Consider the following 26,573-nt stretch of genomic DNA (forward strand, 5'->3'; position numbering starts at 1 on the left):
CTGGAGACAGCACACCGGGCACGGAGGAGGGGAGAGGTGAGCTGCTGATCTAAGACCAGGAAGAGGAAGTGAGAGTCTGGGCTAGCACCTGTCCCCTTCCACCCAGCTCCAGAAAACTAACAGCCAGAGACATAACCATTCTCAGCAGAAACTGAACCATCCCAAGGAAAATACCTACAGATACTGATCCCAACAACAACAACAACAACAAAACAGGCGGACTACCTCTTGTCCTATAATGGAACTTCCTGTTGACCATCTTCACCCAGGCATCCAGCACTTTGAATCAGGCTTTCCCAATCAGCTTCCAGCCAGATTTTTCTGGAATAATAAAGGACATCCACAGAACATAACACATTTGAGAAAAGCAAATCAAAACAAGAAAAATCAAAACATTTGAAAAATCAAAACAAGAGAACAGAACTAAAGGAACTCAAAGGGAATAGAGATCATGTAGGACAAAGAAAACTTCAAAGAAGGAACAATATCCTCAGAGAGATCAACAAAAATATTACAGCTATGAAACAAGACTAGAATGCTTTTAAAATGAAACAATCAGAGGGAACAAAATTGGCTCTTGGACATTAAAAGCGTGATAATTAAAATAATAGCTTCAGTCAAAGCATTTGCGGTAGACAAAATAACAGACCTCCAAAAAGGTTCACACTCTAGCCCCCAGAACATAAGAGCATGACCCTACAGGGCAAAGGGAATTGCAGATATGAGAAAGAAATTTGAGGTGGAGAGAGAAGGCTGGGTTATCTGGGGATGTCCTTGTGAGAGAGGCAGGCAGGGAGAGTCAGAAAGAGAGAGAAGGAGAGAAATTTGAAGAAGGGATGCTGCTGGCTCTGAAGTTAGAGGGAGGAACCCAGCGCCAAGATATGCAGGCAGGCTCCAGAAGCTGGAAAAGGCAGAGCACCCGATTCTCCCCCAGAGCCTATGGAAGAAATGCAGCTCTGCCTACAGAGCTGGGAGATCTGAAATTTGTGTCAGTGGAAGCCAGGGTCTTGTGATGATTTGCTAGAGCACCGGGGGAAAACTAGTATCAGAGCAAAAGCTGAAATTAAGGACATCTCTTCAATGTCAGAACAAAAAGACAAAGAGAAAAATAAAACGAAATGTAAGGAAGCCTGAGTATCAGTTCAGGAGGTCAAACGTCCAACCAGTAGAACTTGCAGACAAAGAGAATTTATTTTATTTTATTTTTTATTTTTTTAAATCTTCTAAACATTTTTTTAAAAGACTTTATTTATTTATTTGACAGAGAAAGAGAGATCACAAGTAGGCAGAGAGGCAGGCAGAGAGAGGGGGGAAAGCAGTCTCCCTGCTGAGCAGAGAGCCCGATGCGGGACTTGATCCCAGGACCCTGAGATCATGACCTGAGCTGAAGGCAGAGACTTAACCCACTGAGCCACCCAGATGCCCCGACAAAGAGATTTTAAACGGAGGTCAGAAAATGATCAAAGAGGGTGCCTGGGTGGCTCAGTTGCTGGGCATCTGTCTTTGGCTCAGGTTGCGGTCCCGGGTTCCTAAGATAGAGTCCCACATTGGGCTCCTTGTTCAGCGGGGAGCCTGCTTCTCCCTTTCCCACTCACCCTTTGTGTATTCCCTCTCTCGCTGTGTCTCTGTCAAATAAATTTTAAAAAAATCTTTAAAAACAGAAAAAGAAAAAAAAATGATCAGAGAAACAATGCAGGAAAATTTCCCACTGAAGGAGATACATTTCTTGAAGGTTGAGTCTACCAAATGCCCAGAAAAAATAAAGGAAAAAGATGTTCACCCAGGCAAAGCCTCAAGAAGTTCATCTTACTGGGGATTAAAAAAAACAAACAAACAAAAAACCCCAAAAAACTCAGAAAGCTTCTAGAAAGAAAATAAGAAGTCTCATACAAAGGATCAGGAATCAAAAAGACACCACACATAAAAGACAAAGAGAAAATCTCAATTTGTAGAGAACTAGTCCTGTATACTCAGCCAAACCTTCAGTCAAACGTGACTACACAAAAATACATTTTTATGCATTTTGATCTTAAAACATTCATCTCCATGCACCATTTCTCAGGATGCTATTAATGAAGGTGCTTTACCAAATCAAAAAGGTGAATGCTGAGGGGCACCTGGTTGGCTCAGTCAGTAGAACATATGACTTCTTTTTTTTTTTTTTAAAGATTTGATTTATTTATTTGACAGACAGAAATCACAAGCAGGCAGAGAGGCAGGCAGAGAGAGAGGAGGAAGCAGGCTTCCTGCCAAGCAGAGAGCCCGATGCGGGACTCGATCCCAGGACCCTGAGATCATGACCTGAGCCAAAGGCAGCGGCTTAACCCACTGAGCCACCTAGGCGCCCCAAACATATGACTTCTTGATCTCGGGGTTGTCAGTTTGAGCCCCCACGTTGGGTGGGGCTTACTTTTTAAAAAAGTAAAATAAAAACAAAAAAGTAAACTATGAGAGGAAGATATGGAATTCAACCCTGGAGGGGTTTCCCTCCAGGAAATCCACAGGGGATTCCCAGGATGTTTGCCAAGAGAAGTCTCTGGGTAGGACCCGTGCAGCAGCATAGAAAGAATTTCTTCAGGGGCACCTGGGGGGCGCAGTTAAGCCTCTGCTCTTGATTTCGGCTCAGATCATGATCTCAGGGTCGTGAGATCCAGCCCTGCATTGGGCTCTGCACTCAGTGAGGAATCTGCTTGAGATTCTCTCTCTCTCCCTTTCCCTCTGCCCCTCCCCCCTCAAATAAATATATAGACCTGAAAGAAAGAAGAAAGAAGGAAAGAAAGAAAGAAAGTAAGCAAGAGAGAAAGAAAAACTTTCTTCAGACTGGAGAAGAACGACAGAGGCTTCCAGACAGAGTTTTCTGGGGGGAAAAGATGGAGCCAACAGATGATCTGACAAGGTTGACCATGAAGAATATTATATGAAGAGGTATTTAATAAAAACACTGGAAAACTGGACCTATGAAAAAAAAAGTTAATTTTTAGCTCCAGGAAAAGCAAAAAATAGTTCAAAACAGGAGATGTGGGGTGCCTGAGTGGCTTAGTCATTTAAGCAACGACTTTTGATCTCAACTCAGGTCTTGCTCTCAGGGTTGTGAGTTCAAGCCCTACGTTGGGCTCCATGCTGAGTGTGGAGCCTACTTTAGAAAAAAAATGTTGCGGTGCCTGGGTGGCTCAGTGGGTTAAGCCTTTGCCTTCTGCTCAGGTCATGATCTCATGGTCCTGGGATCGAGTCCCGCATCAGGCTCTCTGCTCAGCTAGGAGCCTGCTTTCTCCTCTCTCTCTCTCTGTCTGCCTCTCTGTCTACTTGTGATCTCTGTCAAATAAATAAATAAAATCTTAAAAAAAAGAAAAAAGAAAAAAATATTATCATGTGTTATTTGGTCCAGTAAAAAACAATATTTACAAAGTTACAGAAACAGATTCACTGAATATTGATTTAAGCAAAATTTATAATATATCTACAGGAGGATGGGGAGGGGAAAAGAGCTAAAATCCGATCTGCCAAGATAGGAAATCAATATAAAACATCTAAAATCAGTGAGTACCAAAAGAAAAATGAAAATAGTTGACAGAGGGAGCCTCTAGGCAGTAGGACTGCTGAGTTTGTAAAAAAACATTTATTATACATCTTTCATTAATATATGATTTAAGTTACCTCTACTTATGTAATAAAATATGCAAATTATTCTTTTAAAGATTTTATTTATCTATTTGAGAGAGAAACAGAAAGAGAAAGAGAGCGTATGGGGGGGTTGGGGGAGGGGGCAGAGGGAGAAGTGGGATCTCGGCTGGGCAGGGAGCCTGACGCAGGACTCGATCCCAGAACCCCCTGAGCCAAAGGTAGACACTTAATGGACTAAGCCACCCAGGTGCCCCATAAGTGAAGTTCTTAAGAAGATAGAAAAGGTGTTATCCAGGACAGGTATCAGTGAGGATCCGGGGCAGGCGGTGAAGAAGCGAGCCTGTTGGGGTTGCAGGTACTGTAGGTTCCAGGGACTGGCAGTGGAGAAAGGCCGTGGCTGATGGAAACAGAACGTAAGGTGTCCTACTGGGAGAAAAGGGAGTATAGTGGGTGAGCAGCACGAGGAGACAGAACAAGACGAAAGCATGGACATTTGGCTGAGGTGTTAAAGTGATAGATATCAGAAACCCCATTCCGGGTTTCTGTTTATGTCACACATAAGGGAGAGGCCACTTTGTAGAAATTTCAAAGGAGGTGTTTAAGAACTGATCTGATGGCTCTTAACCCTCCCTTCTTATCCCAAGTATATATAGAATTGGAGAGATGAGAGGCAGAACTTGGAGAAAGTTTATGGACAAAGCTTGTGCTGTGAACCCCACCCCCCTTCGGGGGAAGGAGTGGAAAGAGTTTCACTTCAAGAGAAGGAAAAGGCTCCCAGGCCCCTGGGGAAAGACTGCTCTGTGTCCCTCTTGTTGGAAATCTGAAAGTTAGACGTTGGGCTGGGCAACTGCTGAGGAGTGAGGGAAAGAATTTGTCCTGGCAAAGCACACGGGGTTCCCGCAGACCAGAGGTGGGTGGTGCCTCAGAAGGAACTGGGATGGGGCCGGACTAGGTTTATTCCAACAGATGGCTTGGAGGATTGATGGGTCCTCGTCAGAGTGAGTCTAGGGCCCTCGGTGGGGGCTCTCCTGCGATCCACTCAGCACCCACAAGCCAGGCAGCTTGGAAGAGTTTCCAGGTACAGAGTGTGAAGCATTTTGCTACAGGACTGCTCTTCTTCCTCTCCCCTTCCCTCCAGCCCTGGGAGGATCAGAAACCCATGAGTAAGGGGAAGAAGGAAACAAGTGTCTGTCCCCTTGTTGCAGGCTTTCTGTCTAAGGCAGGTCCTAGCTAGGGTGGCCGGGAGAAAAAGACATATCTTTGAAAGGAGATTGAAGTTTGGATTATGACTAAATGTTCTAATACTGGAAAAGTGAGGCTTTTGTGATTGAAAGTCACCCTCCAAGTTTGTATGACCTGAAAGTGATCAGAAAACTCAAGATACTGCCCAAGTTTCCATCTGAGACAAGGGAGACAAACTAATGCCCCGAAAAAAAATGTACACGAGGGGGAAGTGGGGGAAAACGAACAAACAAAACAAAACAAAGCAAAGAAAAAAGCATACAGGAGCAGAGTGGTGAAAACAAAGTTGCTTCTATGGTTATTCCCTGTGATCCACGCTTGTTCACCCAAGTGAAAGGCAAGGACTCCAAAAGCCACGTGGTAAAGAATAAAGATTTTGGCACCAGAGAACTGAGTTTGAAATTTGCCTCTGCCACTTCCTAGCTATGTGACCTTGGGTAAGGAACATGCCCTCTCTGAGTCTGTTTCTCCTACAGTAAGAAGAGTTAGTTAAGAGTATCTCACATGGTTATTTGGGAAGATTATATAAGAAAGCATTTGGGAAAACACTTAAAAACGTATTCTCGGGGTGCCTGGGTGGCTCAGTTGGTTAAGTGTCTGCTTTTGGCTCAGGTCATGATCTCGGAGTCTGGGATCGAGCCCTGCATCAGGCTCCCTGCTCAGCAAGAAGCCTGCTTCTCCCTCTTCCACTCCCCCTGCTTGTGCGCTCTCTCTCTCTTTCTCTCTCTGTGTCAAATAAATAAAATCTTAAAAAAAAAATTATCTTCCATTCTCCTCTTTGTTACGGGATGTGGACCGGGGTATGCTAGGGAAGGCTTCCTGAAGACAGTGGCTTTTTGCACTGACTTCTCCAGAGGACGGGAGAAGCAGAGAGGGAGACAGGCATCCCAGGACGGCCCAGACAAAGGTGGAGGAATACTAAGATTGGCAGAGAAAGGGCAGGACATTTGAATTTCAGATAAACAACAAATAAGCTTTTAGTATACAAAAACGTTCGGGACCTATTTATATACAACAACACATTCATTGTTTATCGGAAATTCATAGTTAAGTGGGTATCCTATATTTTGATTTGCTAACCCTTGCCTTCCTCAGTGAGACCAGGTTGGGCCACTGGGCTGTGGGGAACAGAGCGGGCTTGGTGGTCGCCCGCAGGGTAAGGCCCATCCTTGTATCTGTTTTCTAAGTTTTGTGGGGTTTCGGTTGAGAAGACAGGACTTCAGCCACAGTGTCATGAAATTCAGTGAGACCAAACCCAGCTGAAATGCCTTCGAGCCAGCTACCTACCGAGGGAGCCCGAGAGGGAGGCTGGCCCTCAGGACAACAGTGTCCCAAGCAGGTGGGTGTCCTTTGCTCCTGGATGCAGAGGAACGGGCCCCAAGCAAGTGCTCAGAAAGAATGGGAGGCTCAGGACGCCCCCCACATTCTCTGCCAGCCCTTGTGCCTTCCCAGGCCCAGCGAGGCCCCCTATCTCTCCCGCTAGGGCAAGGGCAAAATGGGTCCCCCAGAAGCAGCCCCTTGTGGGGGAGGTAGGTGCTGGATGAACGCTGACTGAGCCCTTTGCTTTGTACCCATCCTGCTTATTTCCAAACAACAGAAGTGCTGCTCAGCCGCCTGGTCAGCCCCATTATGCTCTTGCCACAAAGTGCTGAGTCCAGGGGCTGCCCTGGCCCCATGACCTCACCCCTCCTGCACTGGGCCTCATCCTGAGAGGCTCCCTGGGCCCAGAGGCAAGGCCAGAGGTCCAAGCCATCCAGAAGATTCTACTGAGTGTCTTCCATGTGTAGGCTGCCACCCTAGTCTTGAGGAGCTTGCAGTTTAAACGGAGCAGGTGACATTTGGAGGGCTGTCTCGTTCCCCTGAAGGGCCTTCCTCACCTTCGACTCAACAGCCCATCCCGCTGGACCGACAGCTGCCCCTACTTCACAAGTAGGTGGGCCGAGAACACGGTTCACCATCCATGTCCCCAGTAGAGCAGGGGCCTCAGAGAATTTGACAGAATGTACTGCTAAAATCAAACAAACACACGCGACAACAACAACAAAAACCCTATATTAACAAAGTTATTGGGAAAAAAGAAAAACTGAACGAAGGTGGTCTTCTCCAAATTCAAAGAAAACATTCATCTGATGCATTTTTCTAAGTTCTTTGCTGGCTGCTCCCACTTGTGTCTGTGAGAATCTGGCACAAGATGATGTCTGACTTGGGATCATCGATAACGTAGTTGGCATTTATTGAGCTCTGAGTGCCTGATGCTACCCTGAGGCCTTGCTCTCCCTCCGTCCAACGGCAGTGAGTTCAGTAGACAGTATTTTCCTAATCTACGCCGGAGAGAGAACTTGGTTGCCAATATGGAGGTGATATCCGGGAAGCATAACGATTAGCTGGAGATCTGCTTCCTCAGGCTTCGTTGAGGAAAGTGGGAGGAGGACAGCCTGGGGCTGCTCATGACTCCCGCCATATTGGATCGATACTCGTAAATGGGTGGCACAAAAACCCTGACTCCCGCCCCCCTCCCCTACTCACACTATAGTTTTGTATGTGTGTGTTTGGGCTTTTCGATCAAACATAAGAGCCCTACTTTTCTGGAAAAAGTAAAACTTGGCTCCATCAGTCTTTGTTGTACTGATACTTAAATGGGACATCAAGTCCCAAATGAAGACGCTGAGAGTATTTACTTAGAGCACAAACACAACCCAAGCAGGTCAGCTGTCATGAGGGTCAGGACTATCTCATGGTTACCTCTGTGCCCCCCGGGGGTACAAAGCCTCATTTATCATTGGATGTCATTCATTTATACATCCATTCACTCAAAACATACCTATTCCGAGCTAGGAGTTATGCCCAGAACGGAAGATACAATGACAAGACAGAGGAAGTCACTGCCTTCCCAGAGCACGAAGTCCAGTGGAAGAGCCAGAAAATTAAGCAATTCAGCTTTTTTCTTTTCAAAAATAGCTTGAGTGATTTTTTGATAATAACTGTGTTCCCATTGTTCAAAACTCAAAAAGTACAGACAAATATACTGTGAGAAGTTTTGTTCTTTACCTGAGCCCCCAGTGTCTCAGTTGCCCTCCTTGGAGCCCAGTATTTCTAGTTTTTAAAGTATTTTCTACAGCGTCACCAATGCACTTAGGGGGAGAGGTACGGGATGCCACGAGAGCACATTGCCAGTCCAGGGGGCAGGGAACAACTGAGTGAACAAATGACCCGACAGGTGTTTTCCTAAGACCCCAATTCTGTGCAGGAACAGAGGGAAAGGTAAGGAAGAACCACCAGTCTTGGACTGCTGGTCCCTTAATCCCTTGCACGGCCACCAGCCAGTGTCTACCATGATCTGGGGATCATGCAACTCTGTCCCTTGCCAGCCATTGATCCAGACATCACCAATTAATCAAGCAGCAAAAACATCCAGGGTGGCATTCTGTGCTCAGCCTTGGACCTAGATGTTTGGAATAGTCTGCCCAAATCTGCAAATACTTGTGACTCTATAAGAACTCGCCCCCTGGGTTTTGGTTCTCCAACCAATCTTGAGTCACAGGCTGGACCTGATTGGCAGAGAGAGATTGGGAGAACTTTCCTGGGAAAAGTTTCTTCCTCTCTCCAAGCTGCTATGGAATTTTCTACAGTATCTGTCACCAGAAAAAGAGGAGAGCGACAAGCGGTAATGAACCTAGAACGCGTCAGGTCGGTATTATCTCCTTTTGCAGGGTTGAGAGAGGCAGATGGACTTGCCCAGAATCACCTAGCCGGTAAAGCTGGGATCTGAACCCATGTTTGCCTGCCTCAAAGCCCTCCTCACCCCTGTTTCTCACAGCAGCTGTGAAAATTGAGCAACACATTTACCCCTTGGGGCTCCTGGGGAAACCCATGATTCCTCTGCCCTCCTCTCCCCAAATATTCTGAACTTCCCGGGAGAGATCATTGGAGCTTTTTGGGTACTGGAGTCATATAGTACCTTGGGCCTGTGAGATTTCCAAGGTCCTAAAACCATATACTAAGAACCCCAAAAGACTCACTGGCCCCCAAATTTTAAAATAAAACTGCAAAATTAAAATGAATATTTAACACAATCACCACAGAGAGATTCATGTCCACTGATCGGCCCTCATTGAATTCAATTCTTACAGATTTCTTTTTTTTTTAATTTAAATTCAATCATTAACATATAATTTATTATTTGTTTCAGGGGTACAGGTCTGTGATTCATCAGTTTCATCAGATTTCTGTATAAATATAGTATAATAAAGATTCCTGAGAACACAGCGAACCCCCCCCCCTTTTTTGGGTCCTAATAAAGTTCAGAATTTTTATGGTCCTTTCCCCTTTCTTCAGAGCAAAAAATGTACATCGTGGGTGGGAAATGAGGTGCATTTTGATGTGTCGGCCGTGACATGGGTCCGAGGAAGGTCCCAGGGCAGCATGAGGACCTTGAAGAAGGGTAGGGGCCCGGCGCTCACACAGACACCTGTCCTCACCTCGTCTCTGAGATCAAGACCACGGCTGGGGCCAAGGTCTCCCGCCGCCAGCCTCACCCACAGCAGCAGCGCCTCTTTGGATTTCTGTTTCCCCAGTTGAAACAAAAGCCTGAGGGATGCCTGCCCAGCAGGCTGAGCCACCAAAGCTCTGGGGATCAGGGGGAACAAAAGCTGAGGGAAAGCAGAGTGCTGACAGAGCCAGAGGCCCTCAGCCACAGGGCTATAAAGAGCAGAGCGGCAGAGGAAGTGGCACCAGATGGAGACCCAGACCGTGCAGCAGGAGCTGGGTGAGTAAGGCCCCACAGGGTGCCCTGGCCTGGCTGGAGAAGAGTGGGGAACTCTGGGGGAGGCAGCCTTCCCTTGGCGCCTGGAGAGGAGTATTTTTATGGCAGTGAGCCCTGGCCTCGCCATCAGGGCTGAGAGGGTGCATGGCGATCCCAGAAATGAACAGGCTCCCAGGGCAGAGGGAGAAGTCTGGGGGGTCGGAGGTGCAGAATGGAAAGATGCATTGCAGAGCGTGGCACACGCATCAGCCCCTGGGCCTGAGACCAGCCAGAAAGAAGAGCTACAGATGGCTGTTTGGGGCCAAGAAAGCTGCCTGCCTTCTTCTGTCTTTCCCTCCCTCCCATCCTTCCTGCCTTTCCTCTGGCTACCATCTTTCCTGTCTACCTGACCTCGATGGGCCTCAGCATCCTCACCTGTAAAATGGAGAGGATGACAGCACTTTCCTCACAGGCCTGGTATCGAGCTTGAGTGTATTAAATGCATACCCAGCATCTCGAACAGGGCCTGGCATAGAGCCACTGTTTTCACTAGTATCAGCCCCCTTTGCTTGCGCGCTTCCCTTCAGTAAGGCTTTTCCAACACCACCCCTCCTCTCCCTCGACCCCGAACTGCCCGGACTTGGGCCCAACAGGGTGCTGCATCCGTTCCGTCAGGAGACCCAGGCCCTGCCCCTGAGGTGTTCCCCCAGGCCACCTTCAACAGAGAGACAGAGGGAGGTGCTGGACCCCAGGAAAGAAAGCAAGTCACCACAGAGCAAGAGCAGCCATGTATCTCTCCCGGGGAGGCCATGGCAGTTGGGTCGCGCGCGGCCAGCTGGCAACGGGCTGTGAGGAGCCGGGTGGAGAGGGGACCCCATGCTGCGTGTGGACTGGAGGGTCAGTCACCAAGGACTTTATCCTGGGGTGGGTGAGACAGAGGCAGTGCTGCCACCCACAGCGGGTACCTGGAGGCAGGCAAGAGCGCAACAGCCACATAAACCAAGAGGTCACGCGGCCTGGGCCGCACGTGACCTGCACTGTTACCTGGAATCCCCTCGAAACTGCACGTGGAAGCTCTGCCGGGGGAAATGACGGAGGCTCAGCTCATGGAAGGCAACACCAGGACCCCAGGCCAACTCTATCTACTGGACTTGAAGCCCCCTTTCCTTCCTTCTTTGCTGTCACTTCACCTCCTGTCCCCCAGAGGCCATGTCACCAAAGGGTGTCTTGTCTTCCAGAAACCCTTCCGACCACCAAGATGGCTCAAACCAACCCCATGCCGGGGTCCGTGGGGCCATGGAAGGTAAGTTCACCCCCGTCAGGCAGAATAGTGAGCAGTCCCCCAAGGCAGGGGATGAGAGGCGCTGTGAGCAGGTCCTAGGGTTGTGCTTTTCCACAGGACAGTGACCGACCAATAAGAGAGCAGTTTTAGGGGAAGGGTTGACCCAACATCCAGATGTTGTCTCAGGAAGGATCTTTCAGAATGCCCCATTCCGACAGAAGGATGATCCTGGAAGCCCTCGGTGTATGGAAGATGATACCTCTATTCTAGGTCACCTCTCCTCCACACTACTAAAATAATCTTTAAAAAAAAAAAGATTTTATTTATTTGACACAGAGAGAGAGAGAGAGAGAGAGAGCACAAGCACAGGGAGCATCAGGCAGAGGTAGAGGGAGAAGCAGGCTCCCTGCTGAGCAGGGGGCCCGATCCCGGGGGCCCTGGGGTCATGACCTGAGCCGAAGGCAGATGCTTACCAACTGAGCCATCCAGGTGCTCTGAAAATCATCTTAAAACAGAGCAGCCCAGGGGTGCCTGGATGACTCAATTGGTGGAACGTGCACAACTTGATCTTGGAGGTGTGAGTTGGAGCCCCACGTTGGGTGTAGAGATTTCTTGAAAGTAAAATAATAAAAAAAGAATTTAAAAAATAGAGCAGCCCAGAGTGGAATATGCTGCCGTGGAGAAGCTGGGGTCCGGAAATGACAGATTTGCCACCAGATCCCAACCCAGGTCTCCCGACTCCCAACCTGAGGCTGATGGTAACCATTACCCGAAATGGCTGATCCTCAGCTTTTCGCTGTTTTCCTCAACACTCCTACCTTCTTCACTGGGTCAACTCTGAGGGTCAGTTCACAGCTTTGGGAGTTTGTCCTCTAGCCAGGTTCAAGAGCTTCTGTTCTTCCTGATGTACCACGTTTTAACTCTGTTTCCCCGTTCAATTCCATTCAGATAACCATCTACGACCAGGAGAATTTCCAGGGAAAGAGGATGGAGTTCACCAGCTCCTGCCCAAATGTCTCTGAGCGCAGTTTTGATAACGTCCGGTCTCTCAAGGTGGAATGTGGCGCGTGAGTATGGACCTCAGCAGGACCTCAGGGCCCTTGTTTGTGGTCTTTGTAGAAATGGGGCCATAAAGGTGGGGATCAGGGAAGAAAGATGTCTCCCCCCGCCAGATTCTAATCTGTTCTGGGAAAGAGGCCCCCATATGGCAGTAATCTCAAAAGCAATCACTGTGTGTGTAATTTCGTAACTCAAAGCTAGAAGGAACACGAGGTTCCTAGTCGCTTGGTACTCACTTTGGTGGTGGTGGGGGGGGGGTGCATTAAAGAAATGTAGACCATGGGGAGGGGCAGTGCCAGTAATCAGATCCGGGTCTCTAGAGCCCACAGGCTGATACCTGTTCTCCCAGAATAGCCACAGGATCCTTCAGTTTGTCTTGCCTACAGAAAATAGAGGAAAGCGTCAAACTGCAACCTCTTTCCAGCTAATTCCCTAAGTTCTCTGTGTAAAAAGGAACTAAACCCCAGGACGTGAGAGTCATATTAGGTCCCAGCTAATTTTTGAGGAGTTTCTTGTTTTGTTTCTTTGTTTTGTTTTCTGACTCTGGCAGGATAGTTGAGGCCTTTACCATTGGCCTGAAAACACATGGAAAGGACTCTCCTTTGGCCAAAGCAAAATGGGCTTTGCACAAGTTGTGGGCCACCAAATTGAGCTAACCCTTTAAAGGGAGTAAAATACTTTAAGGCGTCACCAGTAACTGAAGTTTGGCTGTGAAAAATTGATCGAAGGTGTTTTAGTAAATGAGGAATAGGGGTGTGACAGCAGGAGCGAGAACCCACAAAGCTAAAAGGAAACAAGAGACTAGTAGCCCATCAGCTGCCTGTTCATCCCTTTGCTTCTTTAGGAAGAAGCCAATGGGTTTGGCTGGAACCAAAGCAATAGTCAGTCACTAGATCCTGACCTGGAGCTCCAAGTAGAGAATAAGGTAACCTGGAGAGAAAGGAAATAACATTTTATTTTATTTATTTATTTTTAAAGATTTATTTATTTGACAGACAGAGATCACAAGTAGGCAGAGAGATATACAGAGAGAGAGGAGGAAGCAGGCTCCCTGCCGAGCAGAGAACCCGATGTGGGGCTCGATCCCAGGACCCTGGGATCATGACCCGAGCCGAAAGCAGAGGCCTTAACCCACTGAGCTACCCAGGCGCCCCAGGAAATAACATTTTAGACTGACTTTGCTCATACACATGACTCAGGTCAGCGAGGCAAACCCTTTCAGTGGACAATCCCATATACATATTCCTGTAGCCGCCAGCTCATTTCCCACCTCTTGTGACTTGGCTCTGTTGGACCTGGCTTGATATTTTACATCTAAAACAAAAGATGCCTTCTTCCTGAGGCCACGTAGGCTCCGAACACCATGAACAAATGCCACAACTTGTCTTTGGCAGCTGGGTTGGTTATGAGCATACCAGCTTCTGTGGGCAACAGTTTATCCTGGAGAGAGGAGAATACCCTCGCTGGGACGCCTGGAGCGGGAGTAATGCCTACCACATTGAGCGCCTCATGTCCTTCCGCCCCATCTGTTCAGCTGTGAGTCTCTGCATTTTTCACCTCTGTGCATGTGGGGGTTTGGGGCAAGAGAGGATGCATATGGACTGACACTGCTGCTTCTCATCAGTTATGCTGAAATGCAGCAGGAAGGATAACAGTAAAAAGAGGAAAGAAAAACACTGGTCCCTCTGTTTCTAAATCTGCCATTTGGTTCTTCCCTAGGAGAAGGTATTTTCATTAAGCTAGGAGTGGCAGGAAGTGGATACTCAAGAGCCCAGGATCTTCAAAAGTGCAGTAGGGTGACTAGTGAGAGTTAGTTTTGCCTGTCTTTGTACTCCATACACGTTAGTCTCTGCCTTAATGCTTGTATAGTATTCATATCCCCTACTGGACTTTAGGTTGTTTCCAACACAGTACATGCACACAAGCACAACATAGCTTACTTTTTCTATTCATTTGTGATCTTTTCTCACATTAGTGAATATTAATCCCTTGGTTGGCTGTGTGTTTCAAGTATTTTTTTCCTGCTCTATTTTCTTTGTCAACCTTTTGTTGCCCCATAGTATTACCTGTTATTTGTACATTTAAAATGTTATGGTTATTACATTTGACCAGACAGAACTGAGTAGTTCTTACTTCTATATTGCCTGAAATATTTTTACAATCAATGATCATGTACTCCCATCTGTAAACCAGAAGTATCTTGAATTTGGAAAAAGATAAAGAATTAAGAAGACAGTCGTTAACACTGCTACCAAATGATTTCTTAAAAATTTCTGTTTTACAGAATCATAAGGAGTCTAAGATTACCATCTTTGAGAAGGAAAACTTCATTGGACGCCAGTGGGAGATCTGTGATGACTACCCCTCCTTGCAAGCCATGGGTTGGTTCAACAACGAAGTTGGGTCCATGAAGATACAATGTGGGGCGTAAGTGCAAAAACAGGAACAGGGTTGGGGCACATTTCATTTCAAAGTAACTCTTGCAAATGTAGATCTTGTAAATATTAATACATCAATGGTACATCTTATCAGATTTCATACACTAGTATACTAATTTGACTGGCACGTTCTAGTTATTAATTTTCAAATTTCAAGTTGTTGGTACCAACTCTCACTTAAGGTCAGTTTTTTTCCCTCTCAAATATTTCTCTATGGAATTACGTTGACTACTCTTTTATTTTTTATTTTTTAAAAGATTTTATGTATTAATTTGACAGAGATCACAAGTAGGCAGAGATCTTTTTTTTTTTTTTTTTTTTTTAAAGATTCATTTAGGGACACCTGGGTGGCTCAGTGGGTTAAAGCCTCTGCCTTTGGCTCCGGTCATGATCTCAGGGTCCTGGGATCGAGCCCCACGTTGGGCTCTCTGCTTGCGGGGAGCCTGCTTCCTCCTCTCTGCCTTCTTGTGATCTCCGTCAAATAAATAAAACCTCTAAAAAAATAAAAAGATTCGTTTATTTGAGAATGCATGCTCATAAGCAGGGGGTGGGGCAGAGGGAAGCCGATTCCCCACTGACTAGGTTACTCCATCTCCAAGACCCTGAGCTCATGACCTGAGCTAAAATCAAAAGTTAGACGCTTAACCAACTGAGCCAACCAGGCACCCTTTTACGTTTTCTCATAATCAAAGTTGATTTTCGACTAGCGGTCGCCATATTATGCTCACAAATAGTGCCTGGTACATTCAGGATGACTGTTGTTTTCCAAGGTGAAAAGCACTCAGTACCAATTGTGCTGAGGAAAAGACACTCAGGTTTTAGGGTACTGACCGTGTTCCTAACTAGCTTTAATAATCTAATGTGCTTTGGATTTTCTAGCTGGGTCTGCTACCAGTATCCTGGATACCGTGGTTATCAATATATCTTGGAATGTGACCATCATGGAGGAGACTATAAACACTGGAGAGAATGGGGTTCTCACGCCCAGACTTCGCAGATTCAATCAATTCGCCGTATCCAACAGTAGTGGATTAAAAGCTCCAAGTAAGAGAAACCTTGCTAAGCAATCTAGAATGAGTTTTATGTTAGCTGCTGAAATCCACAATAAATGTCATTAAAAAAGAAAAAGTGTGTAGACTGAATTAACTACCATACTTCTTTTTTTCAAAGACTTGAAAAAAAGTGAGGGAGGGACAGAAGGAAAGAGAAACCTGAGCAGACTCCAAGCTTACTGTGTAGGGCTCAGTCTCAACTCGGGGTCCTGAGCGGAAACAGCAGCTTAACCACACCACTAGGTGCCCCTTTAAGTAGGCTCCACGCCCAGCAGGGAGCTCAGACTCCCGACTGTGAGATCAAGTCCTGGGCCAAGAGTCAGAGGCTTAACCAACTGAGCCCCCCAGGTATCCCACCATCCTTTTATATAAATCACACCTATGGGACTGAGAATTTGTAAAGACAAACTTCAGTGAAACCCCAAATTCCCTTTTGTATCCTTGCAAGTCACTCACCAGGCCAAGGAAATTATTCCAACTCAAACATAAAAGCATATGAAATGTACCTGTCTATATAGTGGCAGACACACTTTCCATAAATGTTCTTTTACATTTCCTCCCCTCGTTCCCTACTCTAATATGTTGATGTTAGCACTGATTTTTTTTTCAACTTGTGACAAATCAATGCTATACAAACTTGGGAAATTTCTCAAATATGCATTGCCATGGATTTCTACATAAAGTTGCGAATAAATCCAAGATTTTGGCCACTTCTTGTAGTTGCTTAATTGCTGAGCTCAGTTTTGGCTTATTTCAATTGTTAAGAACACAAGGTTCAATGGTCATGCAAAAAAGTAGGATAGCTATTCCCACGGCTCATTTTTAAACAAATATGCCAATTCTAAGCACTTGGGTAACCTGTATGATTTGTCTTAATACAATGACATATGACCATGGTACACTTAAGATTTAATTTGTACATCTGACCCTTTGAAAAAGTATCATCATTATGTCTCACCATCTTACTTTTCAGATTTTTAAAAAACTTAAAGCACACAAAAGATAACACAAACACCTCAGAAACTTTAAAATTTTTTATTCAACAATGTACACTTAATTGTCTCTTAATTTGATCTACAAATTTCTCAAGTTTTTCTGATAAAATAAGTAAATCTGGGTATGGATGTAGAGTGTTTGTAATTTATATTATTTTTAAAACACTGAACATGGAGTAAGACATCAATAAAGGAAGATCATCGTGTAACTGACGCTTCCTCAGAACCCAGGACATCAGAAACAGCTATGGCAAATACCTAAGCATTAGCAAAAGGGTAAATTTCTGGCCATTGTTCTTTTATCTAGAAAAGGCCTATCTTTCTGACTGGGCAAAACAAACACTGAAAAAAAAATTTTTTTTAATTGGGAGAGGGAAGGAAAAACATCCTCCAACATAATTGTAGTCCACTAATTATCCTTTCCGCAGATTAAGAAGAGGTAACACAACTCCTAAGTGCTGGTGCACACAAGACACAGAAATTACTTCGCTCCTTCAACATGCTCTAAGACTAAACATAAGTGAACTATGACAGATGCTGAGGAATAGCCCCACCAGCCACGGCCATCTAAGATGATGCTACACTCCCTCATTTCTGCCTTTTAAGGCCAGGCACGATGGACTACATTACCAATCTTGACTAATAGATTTAGTTTTTGACTGTCACTTTCAGAAGGAAGGGTTTTGCTCTTTTCAAAGTCAACAACATACTTCAAGAGCATACTTGATGATAGAGAAGTAACCCTCCTTTCAACATAGGGGAAAAAAAGTACAAATCAGAAATATTTCTTTTATATGTAGGAGCATGGGGAAAATACCATTATCATCTTCTACTTATTTAGCCTCTTCTATAAAAGTTCTAAGGAGATTACAAAACAATCTTTTAAAAGATTTGACAAACCTGGCCAGTACATCTACACAATCGTTAAAAGTACACATCCATGTGAAGTAAAGCTATTTAGTACATGCAGACTGCAGCAGTTTAACCAAATTCGCCCAGTTTCTAAACGTTATTCTAATCAGCTTGGGCAATTTTTAAAAGATACACATTATCTTTAAAACAACCTGTGCTTTGATATTTAAACAGCTGAATGATTCTAATCTTAAGTCATTCATTCAGAAAAACCAAACATATATTAAAGCAATAAAGGGAAAATGGTTATCCTACCTTCAAACCAGGCTTAAGACACAGAATTGTCAAAGAACTCCATGTGGCAAAGGTCCTCCCCTCCTATTTGAGTTACCTCCCATTTCTATTTGATCAAATAAACCAAAGTTTCCATGAGGAAGTAAGAGCATCCAAAAGTTTGTAAAGCTGATAAAACTGCCCTGTTTCAAGAAAAGCCCTTTAGTAGATACAAGTCCAGCTCTCATTTAAACTGAAGGTTATTAAATTAGGTGCCAGTTTTCCGCTCTTCTAATTCTACTGATGAGCTAGCCCAGAACTATTACTTTGAGCCGCGTTTCTAATGATGGTAAAGCTAAGAACAGCAAGGTAATAAGGATAGGTCACTTTTGGTAATGACACACAAATTAAACTTTCAAAACATGTGCATAGCTTTATTCATCTAAGATCTAACCTTTTCATGGAGCTTCAGCAAAATTCGAGTGTGCAAAATGCATTTCTAAAACGTAATGCAAGCAAAGCTTTTCACATTTACACTGGCAGGAAATACAGAGAAACTAACAAGTCACATTAGGGAGAGTTCAGATTTTTTTTTTTTTTTTTTTTTTTTTTTAATGACAAGAATTGCACAGTTCATTATTTTGAGACAATTGTTGCAGACATATATACTTAAAATTTTCTAAGCCAAGGTGCTTTAACAATAAAAATTTTTAGTTGGAAAGAGCCAGTAACTTGGATAATAGCTCACAAAGAATTCCAAATTAAAGTGGACTCCGTTATCTCCCTAGATTTTGCAAACAATGCTTTTTATAACACTTTTTTTTAATAACACTAAAGGAGACAGCAAGCTGAAACTTTTTTCAAAGCACACAAGAAATGGTGTCATCACATTACTTGAAGAAGGTGCTGAGGGGGTAGGGAACGGGAGTGAAGAATCCTTTTACTATTTCCCACTACAGAACAGCCACTAACAGATTAAGAACAAAAAAAGAAACAACAAAAAAAGTAAATTAAATCACTTCCCCAGTTTATAAAATAGTTCCAGTTTGTGACAAGATCTATAACTTTAAACAGAGAGCACCAGTTGGGCGATAGAATGAGCATTTCATACTGCATAAAAATTAGTGAGGTGGTTAAGAACCATCAACTATCTCAAGCATTACTACATGGCCTTTCCAAACTTTTTAAAATATACATGCAAGGCACATTGATATAAAAATAGATCTCTGGCCAACAAACATATTAAATAAGCAAATTAAAAATTTGGCTTGGTAATATTGGCAACATCAAAATATAACCAGATAGCTTTGGACCACTTATCTTTCTCATATTCCTCCACCCCATTTGGTGTTTTCTCCTCCATTATTTTGGGTTAAGTCTCCTTCAAGTTTGGGTATGTGCTTGAGAAATGACTTTTCCTCTTGTCAAGTAGCATTCCTACTCAAGTTATCTTTGCTAAGTAAAAACATACTAGGAGAAGCAGAATAGTTGAGTTTTGATTAATTTGATTACACTAAATCTGATTGGCTCTGGATGGCATTATTTCCCCTCTGTATACAAACAAAAACTCCCCAGCTTATATAGTAGACAATTGTTTTTCTTTCTACAAGATAAATCAGCAACAAACCAATGATACTTCCTTTAAACCGTTCTTCCCAAACCCTCTTTTTGAGGCAGAGAGAGGGAATAAGAGGAACAAAACTAAGATTTAAAAGATTTTCAGTAGTAGAAGACATTTTAAGGCCAAAAAGTGTAATACTAACAATTTTTATTTTCCTAAGTTATTGCCCTTCACAGGCCAATACCATAAATAGTTTATTTGTACTGATTCCCTCCTGAAGAAAAAATTTCAATTCATTCACTTTTGTTAGTGGCTGTGCTACAGGAAAGGTATTCAAAGCAACTTATAAAGGTATGGTATATAGTAATGTAAAAAGTGCATCACATTCTTGATTTTCAGTTTCTCATAGCAGCAGCAGGATTAATCCAAGACAGAAAACAGTTGTATTTTCACTCTAAGAAATGCAACAACTCCTAATGAAATGTATTCAAGATTATGAAAGGATCCTCCTCTAGAGAGGATAAATGAAATAGACTAATAATAGACAAACAGGGGCAAACTAAAGGCATTCACTCATATTTACATATTAAAACCATTTTTAACACCAAATCTTTACATCTAGCAAAAGAAATGTTTAAGAATAAAAGACATTACTAAAGCAGTATCCATTTTTTGGGAGCCTTTGTTTAGCACCTGAGGAAAAAAAAGGGTATATGGAAAGCTATGTAATTTACCTCAAGTTGGTTTCTTGGTCTGTATAAACTTTGATATACAATGAAAGTGAAAATAAACTGGAATATGTTTGTAGCTATTTTAGTAAGGCTATAGAAAAGGGATACTGCAGTATTATAAAATGGCTTTAGAACTCTGGACAAAAGCAAAATTTTATGGGTAAATAGGGAAGTCTGAATCAGCAATCCCAACACGTGAGGATGGCTGTTCCATAGGTTTCTTGCCCATAACTGCCATTTGACACTCCCAGTAATGCAAAAGCAACATACCATTCATGCTTCACTGGGTGTTTCTATTACCCAGACAACTTAAAATTCTATTTATTCTTATTGAGTGGCAAAACAGTGTGAAATTTAATTTAAAACTCAGTAAAGCAGCGCACTTGAGGGGAGCCAATGACTTATCATTCTTTAAACCAACCCAGGGTGGTCCTGGCTCTCACGTATCTGAAAAGATTTTTAAGTGTACTTAAAAAGAACATTTTAAGATACTCAAAGCATAAGCCCATCTTTCTCACCATAAAATAATCCTGGCGCTCTGCTGATTAATCACATTAATAAAAATAACATCAGTATTAAGAACTAATGATAACCTATGCATCTGCAAACTTGGAGCAGCTATTATACATATTTGTCCTCTGACCCTCCCTTTTAAACAAGTATCAATACTTTGGGGAGGAAAAGATGAGCAAATCTTACGCCTTTCAAAATGAAGCAGTTCAGTTCTGGATTATCAATGGACACTGCCAGTCAGAATCTAAGTCAACTAGTACAACATCGTCATGTAACAGACCTGATTATAAAAGCTGTCCCTAATATGTACCTGTTCTACTAGTCTATTTTGCAGTTAGCATAGGTACACAAGGATCATGTATCAAGGATATGGCCCAGTGGTGTAACTATACTCCTAATCCTTGGAAATGGGACTTTCAAACCTTTTTCTCTGAAAATAGCCTTGACAAAATGACTCCCTCCTTACTTAACAATTTAAAATAAGTCCTCTTCCAGTTTTCCTTGCCTGTGGCCATTGGATAGGACATCAAATTTCACACTAAATGGCTTTTTGCGTTTCAAAGTTTTCAAGATAAACCATTAGAGGCCTCCAGTTGGGTTAGCAACAAGACTAAACCAAGTATGAATCTACCACTGCTATGGTAATGTTTTGTGACGAAACACATTTTGTACTGTGGACAATACTCATAACTGAGGTTTGCAATATTTTCCCTAGAAACTGTTATTTGAAAAACCAATGCAGCACTTTTTTTCCTTTATAAAGTTTTTGCAAATTCTCAATGAGTAGATAAGCAGGTGATTAAGAACAACAGCAAAATTCTAAAATGGAGATACCATCTCCAGCCATTATTCGAAGAAAAAACAACTGGCATTAACAAATTCCTAATTATTGTCTATCCCCTCCCAGAAAGGAGGCGGCGGGGCTAACTACAGATGCTGTAAATATACTTTACGTCAAAGTTCATTACTAAGAAAGTCAGGAAAGGCTATGCAATTAACTTCAGTTCAGCAAAGTGGGGGTGAATAAAGAGAAAGATAAATACACCCTGTCTTTTGTGGGGAAGGGGAATTATTCTAGACATCTACAATAAGAGTGGTATGTGACACAGAAGCCTACAATCAAGACAGATTTAAAAAGAAATCTTCACCCATAATTAGTATCTTCATAGCTATTAAAAAAATAGGTCATGATTTCATTCTTAGTGCCATTTTTCAAATACTACCCTTTTAAGGATTAAAACCACCTGACTTTTATTCTGTGTAATGAAAACAAATGGCACAAAATAAATACAAGTTCATTCTCTGAATACTAATGTCTTACACACATTCATTTACTAATTTTACTATCTCCCTGTCCCTCACACACACACACACACACACTACATACACACACACACACACACTCCTTTTTCAGTCTTTATAATGGAGGGATGTTAAAAATCCCCTCTAGACTGTATTTGGTTTATGCTACAGTACTAATACTCTGAGTTGAAGGAAAATTCTTTATACCAAACAATAACACATTAATGTTATTTAAATGTGCTAAATTAATCACAGCTGAAGTTTGTTTAGAAGCTTACACAAAAATAATCAGAAAACAGATCAACTCTTAAGATTTTTTTTAATAAGTGCTCTGTAAGGGAATTGTGTGAGGACCTAAGGAGAAAGATTGCGGCAAGTGTTACCAAACAGCACAAAGGAGATTTGTCCCAAAGTCCTGCTTGTACCTAGGCAATTAAGTCCATTAACCCAATGCCCAAAAATACTGACTTAATATGATGGGGCACTAGGGTTCCCAGAAAGAGACATTCCTAACTATATACCTCTAACCATATAATTAAGGAAATTTCAGTGGAGAAAATCAAGGTGAAATGTTGCATTGTTTCATTCAGAAGTGAGACTCTCAAAAACCTTTGGACAAACAGATAAGGGATACATTCTTTTTGGCTTCTCTAAACATGGAGGCCTGAGGGCTATATGGAAGGGAAGTAGGAAAGCAACAAGAGATTATTCTAAAGGTATTTTTTTAAGCGTTGCTTCTCAATTACAAAGCTCAATTCAGACAGGGGCTGGTGGTTTTTTTTTTTCTTTTCAAATATATATATTCATTCAACCTCTATGTCACAAACCCAGAAAGTTTCTTGTGAGTTGTGAGACAGAAGAGCTTTTAAATTCCAGGCAAGCAAAATGGACATTTAAAAAAGAAGGGGGGAGGTGCAGGGGGAATCTGGCCCTAAGGCGACAAGTGGTTACACAAGGCAATTGAACACACAGCAGAACTTTAAAACCTATAAAACAAACTGGAGCCTTTTTGTCCTTTAATCAACCTTATTTCTTTTTTTTTTTTAACTTTTTGAAAATTTTTATTCAAAAAAAAAAAAAAAACACAGAAACACAGACTTCTTTCACTTCAGTATGTGGTATGTTGCAATTTCCAGTTTGTTCAATGCTTTAAAGCTCAAGGATGCCTCTGCTTTCAATTGTACATGGGCCTGAAGCATCCTAGCTTTTGGCAAGCAGGCAGGAGACTCAACAAAAATCAAAATAGGAACAAGGCAGACTAAATGCAGGGCACATCTGTAAACATATTATACATTTGAAAATTACAATATCAGTAAAAGTGATACAGTTTACAGGTGAAATGAAACTATCTGGAACTGGCCTACCACAAGTTTCTGAACCTGGACTGATACAATAAGTTATTATATATATATATTATGTATAAAAAGTTTTGTTTACATCAAGTGGAATTGGCAATCCATGCTTATACTTTTAAAAATCTAAGCAGGGCAGAAATCCAGACTAAAGATATTTTCTCTACTCTATGTTGAGCCCAACAGCTTCTTTCACAAACTACTTGTTAAAAGTCTCAAATAATCAACAAAACAAGAAAACTCATCCATACTACAGTCGCTCAAAACTGGACATTTCTTAAGCAAAGGGTTTGAGCAAAAGTAGGTACCTTCTCCCCCAAAGGGATCCAGTCTACTTTTATTAGAAGACTACACCTCTCTATATAAATGCCCTGCTATTTTAACCTGTATTTGACATACATGGATATACTAATTTCTGTGTGTGTGTGTGTGTGTGTGTGTGTATGTGTGTGTATGTAATGTGATGCTATGTCAGGCCAGAGAACTTGTTTTTATGCCACTAACATCACCCAATCTTAAATTGGACCCTTAGTTTCTGCACACACACAAAAAAATTTATTTCAGCATGCTATATACAAGCTGCAGTGCAACAGGATGGCAATGTGATGATAAGACAGGGCTAATGCTCTTCTCTGCCCAAAAGAAAATTTCCAGAATTTCACATTATTTTCCTTAAAAAACCCATTTTGCTCTAGTAATAAAATATATTTATTAAGATATAATTAGAAGCTAATAAGCTCAGAAGTATAGTTTGCATGAAAACACCTTCTATAGGCAGGGTTTATTACCTCCTCACTGGCTAAAAACATGAAAAGTTTTATAATTTTCATGGAAATTTTTCTTCCCCTTTTAGATATTTCTGAGAAATTAAAAGAGAATTTACAGAAAGGTACAGAAGTTTCTCTTTAGATGTTCAATGAAAAACAAGGAAAACAGTACATTTAGTGTTAGTGACAGAGAGCAAGTCTGGAGCACCTACAGTTGAAAAGCAGAATATATTTTTGCTCCCACTTACACAATTACATTAAAATATGGGCAAAGGAATATTTTCTCATATTAAATATCTAAAGCCAATTGTTTGCTCTGTAACTTTTCCTTAAATGACACTCATGGGTTCTTCACTTGTTGAAGTCCAATATGTAACCAAAGCCAAGTGAACTGTGTACCACCAACTATTCCAGAATTATAGAACTTCAATGCCCTCCCCTATTCCCACCCCACAAAAAATAAAAGGAAAAGAAAATATTTCCCCAACATCCCCATAGAGGCTGTTCAACTCCTGGCAAGACATGCAAATCATATTCGCTAAAAAAAAAAAAAAAAAAAAAAAAAAAGAAAAGAAAAAAATACACCCCTGCAAACTTCAAGGCATTTTTATCCAGCATTCTCGCAGGGCTCAAAGTATAACCAAAAGATCAAGGGAGGAGTGGGGTAAAATGGTGAATCATTCTGGGTTCCCCGTGATTAGTGTATCACTTTAGTCACAGAACAAGATACAGAGATCTTTTAAGTGGATTTGCCTTTCCAGTGGGTCATTTGTTGCCCAAGTTGATGACAGCAGGAACTTTAGAACCACGCTTGTTAATAAGTCTGTATTCATTAATCACTTGCATTCACACTTAAAAACAAAAACTAACAGAAGAAAAAAACCAAAAAAAACAAAAAACTATTCAGTACCGGAGATTAAATAACCTTGTGTAGTCTCTTGAAATAAATTTGATTCCTTAAGAAGTCTAATTACTTTCAGTTGCCTTTTTTTTTTAAATAACTATATATATATATGTATATATATATATTTGTATATATTATCCTGTGATTCTACTTATGGTTCCTCTGCTGCGTTGAAGATCTAGGAGCATAAAAGCCTTGTGTCCCCCATGAACGGTGGCTCTAATGCTGCAGAAAGGTTACAAATAGGCAGTCTGGTCCTTCATTGATCTGGACTATCCATGGCTTCATTGTAAGTGATTATCCTTTTGGGATCTGGAGAGAAGGTTAAGAAATAGATACATAAATAAAAATAAGGTCTGATGAATGCCAAAAAGCCCACCCATATTCCAAATAGCCATCATCATTTTAGCTGCCTCCTTTTTTACGAAAACACAATTTAAAGACCACTTCTTTGGGCACCTGGGTGGCTCAGTCAGTTAAGTGTCCGACTCAATTCTGGCTCAGGTCATGATCTCAGGGTTAAGACTGAGCCCTGTTTTGGGCTCCACCTTGGGCTCTCTGCGCTGGGTGTGGAGCCTGCTTAAAGTTCTCTCTCTTGTGGCACCTGGGTGGCTCGGTTAAGCGTCTGCCTTGGGCTCAGGTCAAAATCCCAGGATCCTGGGATTGAGCCCTGCATTGGGCTCCCTGCTCAGGGGGAACTTGCTTCTCCCTCCATCTGCCTCTCCTCCTGTTTGTGCTCACTCTCTCTCACAAATAATAAATAAAATCTTACAAAAAAAAAAAAGTCTCTTTCCCCCTCTGCCTCTTCCCCCCTCTTAAAAAAAAAAAAAAGAGATAATAATAAGAAAAAACTAAGACCGCTTCTTTGTATTGACACACATATGATCTACTTTTCCAGGACCCAATAGTTCGGCATCCCAAAGGATTTCTAGCAAGTGCCCTCTAGCCAGTGAGGGCTTCAATTCCTACAGATTAGAGAGGGGCTGAGTTCAGTTAAAAAGGATTTAAGTGGGGATGCCTGGGTGGCTCAGTGGGTTAAAGCCTCTGCCTTCAGCTCAGGTCATGGTCCCAGGGTCCTGGGATCCAGCCCCACATCTGCTCAGCTCAGTGGGGAGGATCCTGCTTCCCTTCCCCTCTCTGCCTGCTTGTGATCTGTCAAATAAATAAATAAAATCTTAAAAAAATAAATAAATAAAAAGGATTTATGTGTTTCTCCCAATTATAAAAGCTTAAATCGTTCATAATCCAATACTAAAATAAACACTTGGATTCATTTATTATTATTTTTAAAGATTTTACTGATTTATGACCGAGAGAGGGAACACAAGCAGAAGGAATGGGAGAGGGAGAGGAGCAGGCTTCCCGCTGAGCAGGGAGCCTAATGCAGGGCTCAATCCCAGGACCCTGGGATCAGGACCTGAGCCAAAAGCAGATGCTTAATGACTGAGCCACCCAGCCGTCCCAGATTTATTAACTTTTGTTCTCAGTGAAATGAAGTCAAAATTAACTTTAACCAATATGGACTGTCTAATAAGGAACACCAAAAATTTCCAGTTAAGATTGGAAAACTATCAATTCAGTCCTAATTATGACTTCTTTCTTCCTCCAAATTTCCCATAGCACCCCCAGTCTTTATTCTCTGCAATGTGCATAAGCTGAGATTCAGGTGCTATTCTAAATTCTAATTATTTAGCTGTATGCTCCCCATCTACTAGAGAGGCATTAATTTTATTACATACCATTTCCCCTATCTAAGAACTTTTAAAAGTAATACATGCTTTTAATACAAAATAGGAAACCAGTAAAATTTGTCACCTAATGGAAAAGTAAAAAGACCTAAATATAACTTTAAAGATCTCAAGCTCACCTGAGCCTAATAGTCAATCTA

The 26,573-nt window shown here is 42.4% G+C and overlaps 2 protein-coding genes across 2 annotated transcripts in view; one reads left to right on the plus strand and one right to left on the minus strand.

The window, feature by feature from the left end:
* Nucleotides 1-9,597: 9,597 nt before the first annotated feature.
* On the plus strand, nucleotides 9,598-15,481 carry CRYBA1 (crystallin beta A1). The gene is made up of 6 exons (XM_004746944.2): nucleotides 9,598-9,628; nucleotides 10,843-10,907; nucleotides 11,835-11,953; nucleotides 13,340-13,481; nucleotides 14,230-14,372; nucleotides 15,263-15,481. The coding sequence occupies exons 1-6, from the start codon at nucleotides 9,598-9,600 to the stop codon at nucleotides 15,408-15,410; spliced, it is 648 nt and encodes a 215-aa protein (XP_004747001.1). The 3' UTR covers nucleotides 15,411-15,481.
* Nucleotides 15,482-17,962: 2,481 nt separating this feature from the next.
* The window catches only part of NUFIP2 (nuclear FMR1 interacting protein 2), a 30,597-nt gene continuing 21,986 nt past the window's right edge, over nucleotides 17,963-26,573 (minus strand). The window contains exon 4 of the mRNA XM_045070303.1: nucleotides 17,963-24,997. Within this exon, the coding sequence (XP_044926238.1) occupies nucleotides 24,945-24,997 (53 nt within the window). The 3' untranslated portion in view covers nucleotides 17,963-24,944. The remainder of the gene's footprint in view (nucleotides 24,998-26,573) is intronic.

Source organism: Mustela putorius, unplaced genomic scaffold (assembly GCF_011764305.1).
Source record: "Mustela putorius furo isolate JIRA1106 unplaced genomic scaffold, ASM1176430v1.1 tig00003962_pilon_pilon_pilon, whole genome shotgun sequence".
Lineage (NCBI taxonomy): Eukaryota > Metazoa > Chordata > Mammalia > Carnivora > Mustelidae > Mustela > Mustela putorius.

Coding starts and splice junctions, on each gene's coding strand:
- CRYBA1 (XM_004746944.2), top strand. CDS start 9,598: ATGGAGACCCAGACCGTGCAGCAGGAGCTGG. Junction 11,954..13,339: donor CTCAAGGTGGAATGTGGCGC/GTGAGTATGGAC, acceptor TGTCTTTGGCAG/CTGGGTTGGTTATGAGCATA. Junction 13,482..14,229: donor TCCGCCCCATCTGTTCAGCT/GTGAGTCTCTGC, acceptor TCTGTTTTACAG/AATCATAAGGAGTCTAAGAT.